The sequence below is a fragment of the Colossoma macropomum genome, unplaced genomic scaffold, assembly GCF_904425465.1.
Source record: "Colossoma macropomum unplaced genomic scaffold, Colossoma_macropomum, whole genome shotgun sequence".
NCBI classification, from domain to species: Eukaryota; Metazoa; Chordata; class Actinopteri; order Characiformes; family Serrasalmidae; genus Colossoma; species Colossoma macropomum.
In genome coordinates, this window is record NW_023494785.1 from 8,390,748 (window position 1) to 8,403,448 (window position 12,701).

Here is a 12,701-nt window from a genome sequence, read left to right on the forward strand (position 1 = left end):
CCTCAATTTATGGCTTATTTACAAACAGTGAAGTTCCTGATAAAGCTTAAATAGACAGATAAATCAATCTGATCTGTTATTAATCTCAGAGTTACTGAGCTCTGCTAAAGCCTGAGTAGACTGATAAATCAATGTGATGATCAGTTATTAATCTCAGTGTTACTGAGCTCTGCTAAAGCCTGAGTAGACTGATAAATCAATGTGATGATCAGTTATTAATCTCAGTATTACCGAACTCTTCTGAGGGATGATCAAACTAATAAGCTTCTCAGTAGTTGACATGTTTGCGAGTGTTACATTTAGCAGCGGTGTTGTACTGGGGGTTGTGAGAGCAGCAGCGGACTGAAGCAGGCGGTGAGAGAAAAAATATACTTTTTTTTTTGAATGACAAGGAATTTTCCATGAAACGTATTAATTACATGAAGAAAACAGTGAGGAACAGTATAAATTAGATTTTAAAAAGGTGTACTTTAAACGTATTCTCAATGTGTTCTGAATACGTTACTTTTTGTGTACTGTAATAGCATAAGTTACTAAATACATACCAAATTATAAATACTTTATTATTAAATAATAGATACTTTTTAAAAGTATTAAGTACCCATGGCTTTACAGAGTGGTAGAGCACCATTACCACTCACACTGAGCAGAGATATATTTTGTGTGTAATTTAAAGAAAGCTCCCTTGAACTGGATTTATTTTAGCAGCTGGGTGCCAAATAACACAAGCAGAGCCAAAACAGAACGATCACGAGCAGGGACTTTTATTTTGAAGGTAATGTCCGTCCTGCTCTCTGCTTTGACAGTCTCGGGTAGAGAAGCTCCGAGTTTAGCTGAACTCTCACTGCGTTTCTCCCAGCGAGGAAAAACCCAAAATCTGTTACACCAACACCTCCTGGAAGATGCTGTGTGCTTCACCGACGAGCCATCACGCATCCAGCGAATGACTGAAACAGCCTCCTCTGCTTCGTAAGAGAAATGTGAGTATTACGGTGAAGCGGTGTAGCCGCTGATGTTTTGATAGAGGAGCTGGGTTTAGCTGCCGGCTAACTGTTAGCCTAGCGCCCAGAGCAGGCTACATAAACACAGCAGCTCCTGACCTTGCCTTGCACCGTCACTACGACAGGACAGCAGGCAGCAGAACCGGGTCTGTGAACCGACTTCGACATTTCATCTGTGCGGGTTGAACGCGGCTGAAGTCGGCCTCCTATTCGCCCGCTTCTTGTCCGAATTTCCCCGTTCCACCTTAAATGGTGCAGCGGTTACATGAGACAGTTAACGTTACATGTAACTGCTGCTGCAGCATTTAAGGTAGAGCGGGAGAATTCGGACAAGAAGCGGCCGAATAGGAGGCCAAATTCAGCTTCGTGCAGTTTGACACGGCCGTCGAGATTATGGTGATTTTTAACGGAGCACGACTCAGCCGGGCGGCTCTGGCTAGCTGGCCAGCTGCTGGTTGATTTAAGCTAAATTTGCTAGCTACATAACAGCACTTCTAAAAAGATGGTTCTTTAGTAAAGGCAGTGGTTCTGTTTAGAACCATGAGCTTTATAATTATAGAAATAGTTCTTCAGATTCATGAAGAATGTGTTGTACATGGTTCTGTATATAACCTTTTTTGAAAATGGTTCTATATAGCACTGAGAAGTGTTCTGGTATTGTTACAATATCAAGCATGTAATAATAAAAGAACCCTTTTGGGTGCTGTGTAGAACCATTTTCAAAAAAAGGTTCTGTATAGAGCCATATTCGACACATTCTCCATCAATCTGAGGAACCATTTCCCCCCGTAAAGAACTGCTTAAGCATGTAGATTTATATATATATATATATATATACACACAGAGAGACACAGATTTCTTTACAGTGCTGGTGATGGGAACCAGGCGTCACAAAATCTAACCTGTCTATTTTATTTACAGTTCAGAATCTTTATATGCAACACCAATAATGATAGGATAGCTGTAAATCCAATAAAATAAGCTGTCAGTGTGCTGCGTGTTCCTGTCCTCCATCAGCGAATTTTAAAAACACATTTTAGTCTAAACTTGTTTAAACTTGTATGGTAAAACACCTTCTCAGGCATCAGTCTGTATATTTATTACCCTTTCATGAAATAGCTTTCTGTGCGGGAGCTTTCAAAGGCATCAGAGTGTTCAGACGCCTGGTTCCTATCACCACCACTGAGAACAGTTCTGAGTCTGTACATTTCTTTAAAGTGAAGCATTTCACATCAAACCACTCCGAATGACTTTGATTAATGATTGAATTATGCAGGAATTTTGAATATTTACTGAAGTGTATTTATGAAGGAAGGAATCAGCTGCATTACTTGTGTTACTCAGCTGCGTTTTAGTCATTCACATTTAGTTCCTCATTGCTTTTTGGGTTTCATTTCATTCTGTACCTGCACAGCTTTGCTATTGTTCACACTCATCAGTTGGAGATTTACTGAAAAGATCCCAAAAAATCCTAAAAAGAGAAGAATAGGACCAACAATCTTATATTCCTGTGCTGATAGGTGAGACGCTGGTTGTACTAGGACGTTCCAGTGCAGTTTGACTTGATGCTTTTTACTCTGGTTAACTTTTAGGTGCTAATTTTACTTCTGTATGATTCATTATTTCATCAAAATAATTATATTTTGACTTGAGGATGGTTTTCGGGCACTCTGCCTGCCTCTGTTTAGGACTCTCTCTTTGGCCTCCCTCTTTTCAGGCATGTGGACGTCGCACCCGTCTATCAGATTCATAAACATGTCGCATGTAACGGAGCGAGAGCTAGCTGTTTGCCCAGCTTATAGGCTGTAGCATTACTAATAACATGACTCAGTGCCTGCCAGTTATCTTGCATTCTCTCCAGCCGTCTAATGTTCCTCCCTCCTTCTGTTCAAGCTCTTATTTGTGTGTGTGTGTGTGTGTGTGTGAGAGAATGCTGCCTAACCAGCTCGTCTTGGCCGCATTTACTGTCTCATTTGTCCATCCCTTTAGATGCATAGAACGTGTTCTTTTCTGTTCAGTGTCGGAGAGCGACCCCCGCATCACGCCGAGACCCACGTACACCTTTAAGCGGTCGGCCTGAGGATGTGTCTGCTTTGTTTATCATTCACTGCGCTTCACTGTCCTGGTATTTTGTTTATTTTTTTCTTTTGCATGCCGTCTTATTCACTGTTGTTTTTTGCTGTATGGTTGTTTTCTTATGTGCTCCATTCAGAATGCTTGGGCTGCTTAACACGCTCGTTTTCCGTTGTTTTTGAGGAATTTAATTTAATATGAATCTTGAACTGTGCAAAAGTTTGGAAACACTGTTTTCTGTAATATTAAACGCATTTGATTGCAGATAAGGGTATAAAGCGAGTCTAACATGTTAGTCCTGTGCTGAAAATTGAAAAGGGCCTATATGATAGCAAACCAGGTTTTTTCTTGTTTTGTTTTGTTGAAATTAAAGTTTAGTGTCATTAAGGTTTCAAAATGTGCTGTTCACTCCTGCAAAAACAGCCAGTTTTGAATTCATTGTTTTTGTGATGTCACTAAACCCCTACCTTTACATATGACCCCATATTCAGCCCACAGCAGTCCAGCCCTGCAGATTTACACTGAAGTTGTAGGGAGTGTTTCAGCATGGACTGTTTTTTGAAGTAGGGGCAAAATACAGTGCAGCCAATTAGAACCGAGCTCATTTACATATGCATTAGTATATCGCTGTTGTCGGAAGAAAACCTCATATCTCCAGAATGGTAACTTTACAAGAAAAGGAAAAACATTCTTTACTTTTAATGTAAGTCAATGGAACCAGAAAGTTGTTTTGGTCCATTTTTCATGAAATTTACACACAATGTAAAGGAAAACAGGCATTTTCAATTCATTATGCCAAAACTGACAAAAATGGAGGTACGAGGTTTTGTTTAGACAGCAGCGATATGTGTGAAATGTTAAAAGAACATTAACTAAACAAACTGTTTAATTCTAGAAGATAAAAAAAAAATATAAATGTAAAAATGAACTGACTGTTTTGGTTCATAAAGCCACTAAATGTCGTAAGTGGACCTCAGAAAAAAATGCCCTTTTAGAAATGTTAGATGTGTCCAGAATGATGAGCGGACACAACTGTGAAAGCTGTACAACATCAAGAATTAAATTAAATTTAATTCTAAAATATCTAAAATCCATTATATTTCATAAGTGGCAGATAACTTGACAAAACATATCAATAGGTATTTGTGATATTTTTATCATTTAATAACCTGTTCAAAGAGTTCTTGACATTAAATAAAACATCTAAAATCTAAGTTATTATTGTATATAAAATAACAAAAATACTAATGACAAGTAAATCCAAACAAATTTCTTTGCATTTTGCTCTCTAAAGTTTACGTCAGGCTTTCAGAGGTATAAGTAAAGATTAGTTAGTTAGTTAGAAATCAGCACCCACTTCTGCTTCCCAGACTGCAGCGTTAGGACACGTTAAGACTAAGACAGTTTTTTGTGTAGGGTGTATTATGGCTGCGGTATTAGGACATTCCATTAGTTACATTGCGCAGGCGAAAGCGGTTTTATAACTCCATTAGCCTCTCTTAACTCTGAACAATAGGAGTGTTCTTTCTCTCGAGAGGGAGAAAAGCCTCTCGTTGCTCGCAGTGGGCCGGAGCAAACCTTTCTGTGCTTGTTTGCTCAGTTCCAGATAGGAAGTGCGCAGTGGGACGTCACTGAGGAGTGATGCCTGTAGAGAGTGGAAACAGTGCAGCCGCCCGTCAAGCCAAGCAGAAGCGCAAGTCGCACAGCCTCTCCATCCGGAGGACCAACAGCACGGAGCAGGAGCGGCCCGCCATCCACAGAGACATGCTGGAGGGACAGGTGAGCCTAGGGCCCTCTCTCGTTCTCCTTATATATCTCGTGTAAGGTGTAATTATGTTTATTTATCACTGTTGTCGGAAGAAAACCTTGTATCTGCAAAAGGAAAAAACATACTTTACTTTGAATGAAAGTCAATGGATTCAGACTTCTTTCCAAGCCATTTTTAGCCGTTTCCTTTGGTCCATTCATCATGAAATTTACACACAATGTAAAGGACAACAGGCATTTTCAAATTATGTCACAAACTGAAAAACAACAAAGATGGAGATACGACGTTTTCTTCCAGCAACAGTGATATGTATATGTATAATATATATGTTCCATCTCGCTGTCTGTCTATCTGTCTGTCCATCTCTCTATCCATTTCTATCTCTAGCTTTTCTGTATTTTTCTATCTCTGTCTATCTTTAACTCTCTGTTTCTCGTTCTATCTCTGTCTGTCTGTCTGTCCATCTCTATTTCTCGCTATTACTATGTCTTCCTATTGCTGTCTGTATTTCTCTACCAAACCTTGTCTTTGTCTTTCTGTTGGTCTTTCTGTCTGCATATTGGTCTCTCTATCTCTGTTGTGTCTCTTTCTCTGTGTGTCTTATCTCTCTCTGTCTGTTTCTCTCACTTTATTTCTATTCTGTTTTATTCTCTATCTATATGACTAAAATGTAACAGCACTTGGAGACGTTTTCATGATAAATGATGTGTATCGCTGTAGTTTTTTGAGGTTTTGAAGTGAACAAAATGCACCAGCAAAGCAGCAGCGTTATATTTAAAATGACATATGAAAAAGTAATGCTGAACTTATTTTGTTCATTTCAACACCTGCAAAAATAAACTATTTAAGAAGGAATGGGAGGAACAATATAATAATCCAGTGGGCTGACTTCCAATCAGCTACTTGCTGCTATACAGTGACTATACGCTGTTTGTTGTTTATGAATTCTCTGTAGTTGGTGTAAATCTGTCGTTTTGTATCATACAACAGACCCTCAGAAAAGAGTATATGATCGAGTGTTATCACATTGCTCGTATTCCTAATATTGTCGAACATGCAGTACAAACCGAGAGTTGAGAACTGTGGATTAACCTCTGTATTCACTCCCTTCATCATTGTTAGAATGTCTTGTTTACATTCTAAGCGTATTGGCACACTGTTTCTAAAGGGCTCTGTATAACGCTGTTGTCTGAAAAACCTTGTATCTTCAAAATGATAACTTTACAGGAGAAGAAAAAAACCTACTTTAATTTTAATGTAAGTCAATGGAACTGGACATTTTTTTCAAGTAATTTTGGGCCATTTCTGTTGGTCCGTTCTTCATGAAATGTACACACAATTTAAAGGACAATAGGCATTTTCAAATTATGTCACAAACTGAAAAAAGATATGAGGTTGTCTTTCGATAGCAGCGATATAATGATGGATGTTTACTGAAACTGTACACTGGAAAGCAATGAATGTACTTGTGTACATCATTCACACATAGATAAACGTATTACATCAACACAATTACTACCAAATGTAGGTAAAAGACAAAATTATGTTGATGTAATTATATTTTATTGATGTGAAAGTCATGTATACATTTGGAGTAAATTCAAGTTGCACAAGAAATTTGCTGCATACTGTCTGGCATCGTCATAGAACGGATTAGAATATGTCACTCGACTGTGAGTTTTGCTTGTGCTTTGCACACATTCTCCTACTTCTGCCTTGTGGTTTTGCTTCTTGGACGACAACATAGGACTGTTTGAAATATGGCTAAAAGGCTTTACATGGTCGTTTTTTGTTGAGGTTTAAGTAAGATTTAAACACCACAGTCACACCTGAGAACAGCAAACAGTTTCTTACATATTAGATCAATAGTTACAGTATTTGCGAGAGTAATTTATGTAAGAGCTCAGCTCTCGCTCTCGGGTAAGTGCCAGAAACCAGGATGCAGTTAACTATTTTGGTAAATGAGTAGTTCCTCCATTGATTGAGTGCTGTGACTGTACTGTGTGATCTGGAGCCCTTAGCACACCCCTTTTGTCCTAAAAATGTTGTGTTATCAGAGGACATTCCCTATGCAAACACAGATAAGAAATACATTAAACCATGCTATGTCAAACACTAAGCCTGTGATCAGAACATTCTGCAGTCAGTTGCACAGGTAAAGCTGTTCAGCGCTGACGTTGATAAATGATCTAGGAAGGTCGTAAGTTTGACTTTTAAGTGGAGACGTGAGTCTCTGGCCTCAGAATGGTTCAGTTCAGTTATGATTGTTTAGGGTTTCAGATCCCAACAGTACCAGTTTAGCTCCAGCCGGGCCACAGCAAGTGCGGCAGTGAGCAGGAGAAAGTTAGTTGTCTCTGTTTTATCATAATAGTTGATGTAATTTATAAAACATTTTTTATAATAGTTTTTTTCTACTCGTGCCATTAAAAACTTGGGTTAAAATAAACTGATTTTATGTCATTACAGGGTTGTATGCAGACGTTTAGGCACCCCTGGTCAAATGATATGTTTTGATGATTTTCCATGTGAAAATAAGTTAACACATCCTCTGTGGAGGATACACTTAAATGTGGCATTTTCTGCAGAATTTAGTGCACGATTTCTATTTATTTGCTGACTTTTGGAACATATTGTGAAATGAATAATAATAAAAAGTATACCATGACTGTTGCACAAGCCTTTTTTCTCCCATTGTCTTAAATTCAGCAAATAAACAGTAATATTGCATTAAAATGTGCAGAAGTGTGTTCGCTGTAGGGAATGTGTTAACTTATTTTCACTTACAAAATAGCAAAATATGTAACTTGGCCAGAAATGCACATATTTTTGCACAAAACTGTAAATATATAGGCCTATGTCCTGTCTCTGTATGGCCTAATGTAGGGTGCTGTTGGCTGTTGTTATTTGCAGGCTAACATAAGTTAAAAAAAAATTGGAAACATTACCACACATTTTATACAACAGAAACATCAAAGAATGAAAATGATACCAGGAAAAAAGCTCAGTTTAATCGAAAACCTGAAGACTACTATATATACTATAAATTCATTACCACTGGGGATTTGGCTAATGACTTGAATCCATTGTGTGTTGTATACGGGGATGCACTAATGAATGCGGCTATGAAGGCATCCAATTACATTCCTCGACAATGGCAAAACATAGGCTGTGTTCCCGGCTGTGGATCAGTCTGTGTTGTTAAATGGGAGTTCCATACATTTCATGTTTCAAAATTTCTGCATAATTCAGTGGTTGAGATGTAAACAAAGTCATTCAGGATGGATTGGTGTGAAATGGTTCATTGTAGAGAAACTAACTGACTCTGATTATTTACAGTGGTGGTGATAGGAACCAGACGTCACTGTCTACAACACAACAATTTACTATTCAAAATGACCAGTGAATCTACACGTGTCTTCTGAAAATATGTTTTGGGCCAAAAGTTTATCCCAAAGCTATCATAAAACATTGTCTCAGGCATCAGGCAGCATATTCATAACCATGGTTTGTAATAACTCTCTGTAAGGGCACTTTCAGAGGCTTCAGACTCCTCAGATGTCTGGTTCCTATCACCACCACTGTGAACAATTCTGACACTGTTCCACATCAGGCCACTCTGAAAGACTTGGTTTACATCTTGGCTGTTAGATTATGCAGAAATTTTGAAAAACGGATGGAATTCACTTTTAAAAAGTTGGGCACCCACTGGTTTAGAGAAATATATATATATATATATATATATATATATATATTTTAAATAACAAATATCCACACGGTTCTATTTGATTAGATTATTTTGATATTATTCAACAAATTCACTGACTAAGATAATATCCCTGGTGTGGGACTAATAAAGGATTCACAGTGCTATAGCAGCAAAGGGAGAGCAAGGCACTCAAGAAAAAGAAGTATCAAGAACAGGATTAACAAACAAGGTATTAACCTTATTAATTACTTAACAACGTTACAGTTTGCTACTTATTACTGTTTACTTTTATATTTATGGCATTTGGCAGATGCTCTTATCCAGAGCGACTTACAGTTTGATCATTGCACACAGGTAGGTGAAGGTAGTGTTGGGAGTCTTGCCCAAGGACTCCCCGAAGTGCGGGGGTCCTGGTCCTGGAGATCTACCACCCTGCACAGTTTAGCTCCAGCCCTAATCAAACACACTTGATCCAGGGGCATCTGAACATTAGAGCCAGGTATATTGGATCTGAAGTCTCCAGGGTGGTAGATCTTCAGGACCAGGATTGCTCTCTTGCTGTAGTGTAGGGTGCTTGCCCAGGTAGGGGCTGAACCCAGGTCTACAGAGTAGAAAGCAGAGGTGTTACCCACTATGCTATACCAACCTCCTAACTGTCTGTCTGTCTGTCTGTCTGTCTGTCTAAAATATAAACATTATAAATAAAAGAGCAAAAAATACACAGATATGATGAGAGGAACAAATTACATAATAGTACAATAGAGACCTTCTAGGATTTGTACTGTTGAAAATGTCTTGTGAATATTATTTTGACCAAAAAAAGGAATGAAGGCTTCACTGTGTATGATTAGAATTGATTATTGTGGATTCTAATATTCCAAATCGATGCAGTTGAAGTTCCATTTTTATGCCCTTACCTTTAAGTCTATACTTTATGTGGGTGTGTATTTGAAGCCTAACCCCTGTTCAGTTTAATAGTCTGACATCTTTTATTATTTGCTACACCCTGTCATTGTTATGTTGCCCCTGGCCCAAATCTACCACAGCTTCAGGTCCAATAACTCATCAAATGTTAATGAATGGCGCATGTTGGGGATCGATTATTCTTTTCAATGCCTCTTTCTGTCCCTCTGTGCTACCTGTTGACTCGCTGTTGATTGACGGGCCCTCTCTGTAAGCTGTTCATGAGGATTGTGATACACTGCCTTTCTCTCCCAGCGTTGTCATTATGTTCGGTTACCATGGACACCTCTATGTTTTTAGGGCTGAGTGGCTTTATGAGAATAAGGGGCCGGTCATTGTTTGCTAATTGGCTCTTTCCTCGCCCCCCCTCAGTGCGTTTTTGTGTGTGTGTGTGTGTGTGTGTGTGTGTACATATGGCAGTGACAGTTGACCTTGCTTTGTCCACTCGAGTCTTCTCTGGCAGGTTAGCTTACAGTGTCCGTTTGGCCTGGTTTCAGACTGGCCTCATTATGGAAGAAGGAGCAAATGCACAGTCAGTTATATTATCTCTACTTCTTTTTGTTGTTTGCGCACCACTTTTCTCTGTGTAGTTTTAGTCTGGCTGAAAGTGCTTTTCTGGATGCCGCTTGGTCTCAAGAATGGAGGTAAGTTGTTTGTTGCTGGAGTAGAGACCGATGTAGGCTTTGTGTTGTTTGTTTCCCTTCTATGTTAGACTTACTAATGTGTTCCCACCTCTTATAGTGCATTGAAATATATGCGGTATGTCACAGGCATTTTTACAGTACACAGTTGGGCCACGTTTCCTGGACAAAGGAAAATTCCACCGATTTTTCAAAATTCCAGCAAAATTTGTTGACATTTAAATTGAGTTTGATATGAAGTATATTGAGATTGATTCATGCTGTTAGAAATTTGAATTGAACATTATTTTTTATTTGTGGGTCTATGCAGATACGGGATTACAGACACTTGTAAATGTTCCACATTTTACATCATAACCTGAACTAAAACAATATTAGAGAAGAGAGAGAAAAAATAAACAACAACGATAAAAAAATATATATTCATGTAGTAATAATTAGGTCAGGAAGTACTCGTATCTTGTACATTATTTGACTCAATTAGGAAGAAAATAAACATAAAAAATACAAATAGGGTCATATCACTGTACATACAGATATTATTATTCTAGCTATTAAAGCTAAAGAGTAGAAATTTGAAGTTAAAGGCAAAAAATCTCTATCATATCACCGGATATGAATTCTGAACTGAAATGAATTTTTTTTTTCAAACTTTCGAAGCAATATAAAATCTGAAACTTAATTTTACGGTTGATGATGTACGGTTGAACGTCTGAAATGAGTTTCTAAAGAGCGTTCAGGTGTTCGACTGCTTTTGCCTGTAAGACACCCAAATGTTAAATTGAAATCAAATCTAAAAAAACGTTAATTAATAGAGAAACAGAAACTTCACACGTTCAGTTGTACATCATCCTTTCCTGTAGTGCTACTGTATTTACGGGGTATGATGAAAAAATTGCCCTATTGGCTCATCGCACATGCCACAAGAGGCTTAACTCACTTGCATAGCTGTTAAGTCTCATGGTTTAGCTGAAAACTGCTTGTTTACCCTAAGACTTGCGTCTTTTTCGTTTGCTGCTGTCTCATAGCAGTGAATGTTAACCTCATGGGTTGAGTTTTTCACTGCATACTGTGCCGTGGCATCACAGAAACAGGCAATACCAAGTTTGGCTACATATTTACAGCGCACTGCTCAGCATTATTAGCCAATACAGTGCCTTCAAATTACATTTTTTTTGGCCTTTAATGATTAAACAGGCTACCAAAACAGGTGCTAAGCAAGAAGAAACCCAGATAAAACCTCAGCAAAAAGCTTTCCATAGCAACCTGCATGTCGTAATATTGAGAAGGAGCCCGCTAGCAAAATGCACATGTAATCTTAGATACCTTGAAGCTTATAGCAGACAAATCCATCCTTACACTCTGTGGGAGCCGTAGCATATAGCGAATTGTATGTAGAGACATGGGAAGTTTTCTAAGCACTATAGAAAGTCTAAAAACATCAGACATGACTGTTTGTGTCTAACAGGTCCCCAGTGATTCTATTAGCTTCCTTCCTGCTTGTCTGTAGCTTTAAATTTTCACTGACAGTTGCAACATGTGCGGGAAGTGACTTCACAGTACAGTAGTACTTCCGAATGGTTTTGAAATCTACCCTGTGTTCAGCGCCTGTCATGTGGGTGATATGGAGATCTGTGAATCAGATGGTGAAGACTTTGGATGTTTGTGAGCTGATGGTGTGCTGTGATTCTCCTTGCAGGATTCCAAGCTGCCCATGGCTCTAAGGAGCAACCTACTTGACCTGTTTGGACAGATTGAACGCGAGTTTGAGAATCTCTACCTTGAAAACCTTGAACGTGAGTAAAAGCCAAACTCTGTTGCAAGAGACTCTGATGAATATGAATGTGTTTAATACTGTTCTACTGCTTATTCAGGAAGTCACCTTCCTGTTTTGATATTATACAGTCATATGCAAAATTTTGAACGCCCCATTTACATGAGAGGTTTGTTGATTTTTCTAATTGAGAACAAGTTTACACATTCCTCTTCACGGAACAACCTTAAATATGACATTTTCTGCAAATTCTGGTGCAGTTTCTTTCAAAGCTTTAGGAGGGGAATTCCACCAGTGTTTCAAAATTACTGCATAATTGAGTGGTAAAGATGTAATTAAGGTCATTCAGAATAGTTTGGTGTGAAATGGTTCATTGTGTAGAGATGTACTGACCCAGAATCCTTTTTAGTAGTGGTGATATGAACCAGGGGTTGAACAGTTTAATTACGCAGAAACTCGAGAATCGACAGAATTCTCCTTTAAATTGGACCAGATGAGGGTTCTCTACTTGAAGCTTTTAAACCGTGTGCAAATTAGTGACACCTGGTGGACAAAAAGATGAACAGCAGCTATAAATCTACTCTGGTCTTGTGGCTGCTGCAGGCTAACCAGCCCACATCTGTCCCTTCTAGTTATAACATAAACATAAAAGTGCTTGGAATTAGCTCAAAACCATTGAAACCCACGTCAGGTTTTGTTTCCTTTGAATCAGTTTCTGAATGGTGCTTTGAAGCCATTGTTTACGTTTGTTTATTTATTTATTTATTTAGGGAAT

The 12,701-nt window shown here is 38.5% G+C and overlaps 1 protein-coding gene across 1 annotated transcript in view; it reads left to right on the plus strand.

Moving 5' to 3' along the window:
* The first annotated feature begins 764 nt into the window (after positions 1-764).
* The window catches only part of wdr37 (WD repeat domain 37), a 57,516-nt gene continuing 45,579 nt past the window's right edge, over positions 765-12,701 (plus strand). The window contains 4 exon segments of the mRNA XM_036582337.1: positions 765-980; positions 3,020-3,126; positions 4,675-4,853; positions 11,852-11,948. Of these exon segments, the coding sequence (XP_036438230.1) occupies positions 4,716-4,853; positions 11,852-11,948 (235 nt within the window). The 5' untranslated portion in view covers positions 765-980; positions 3,020-3,126; positions 4,675-4,715.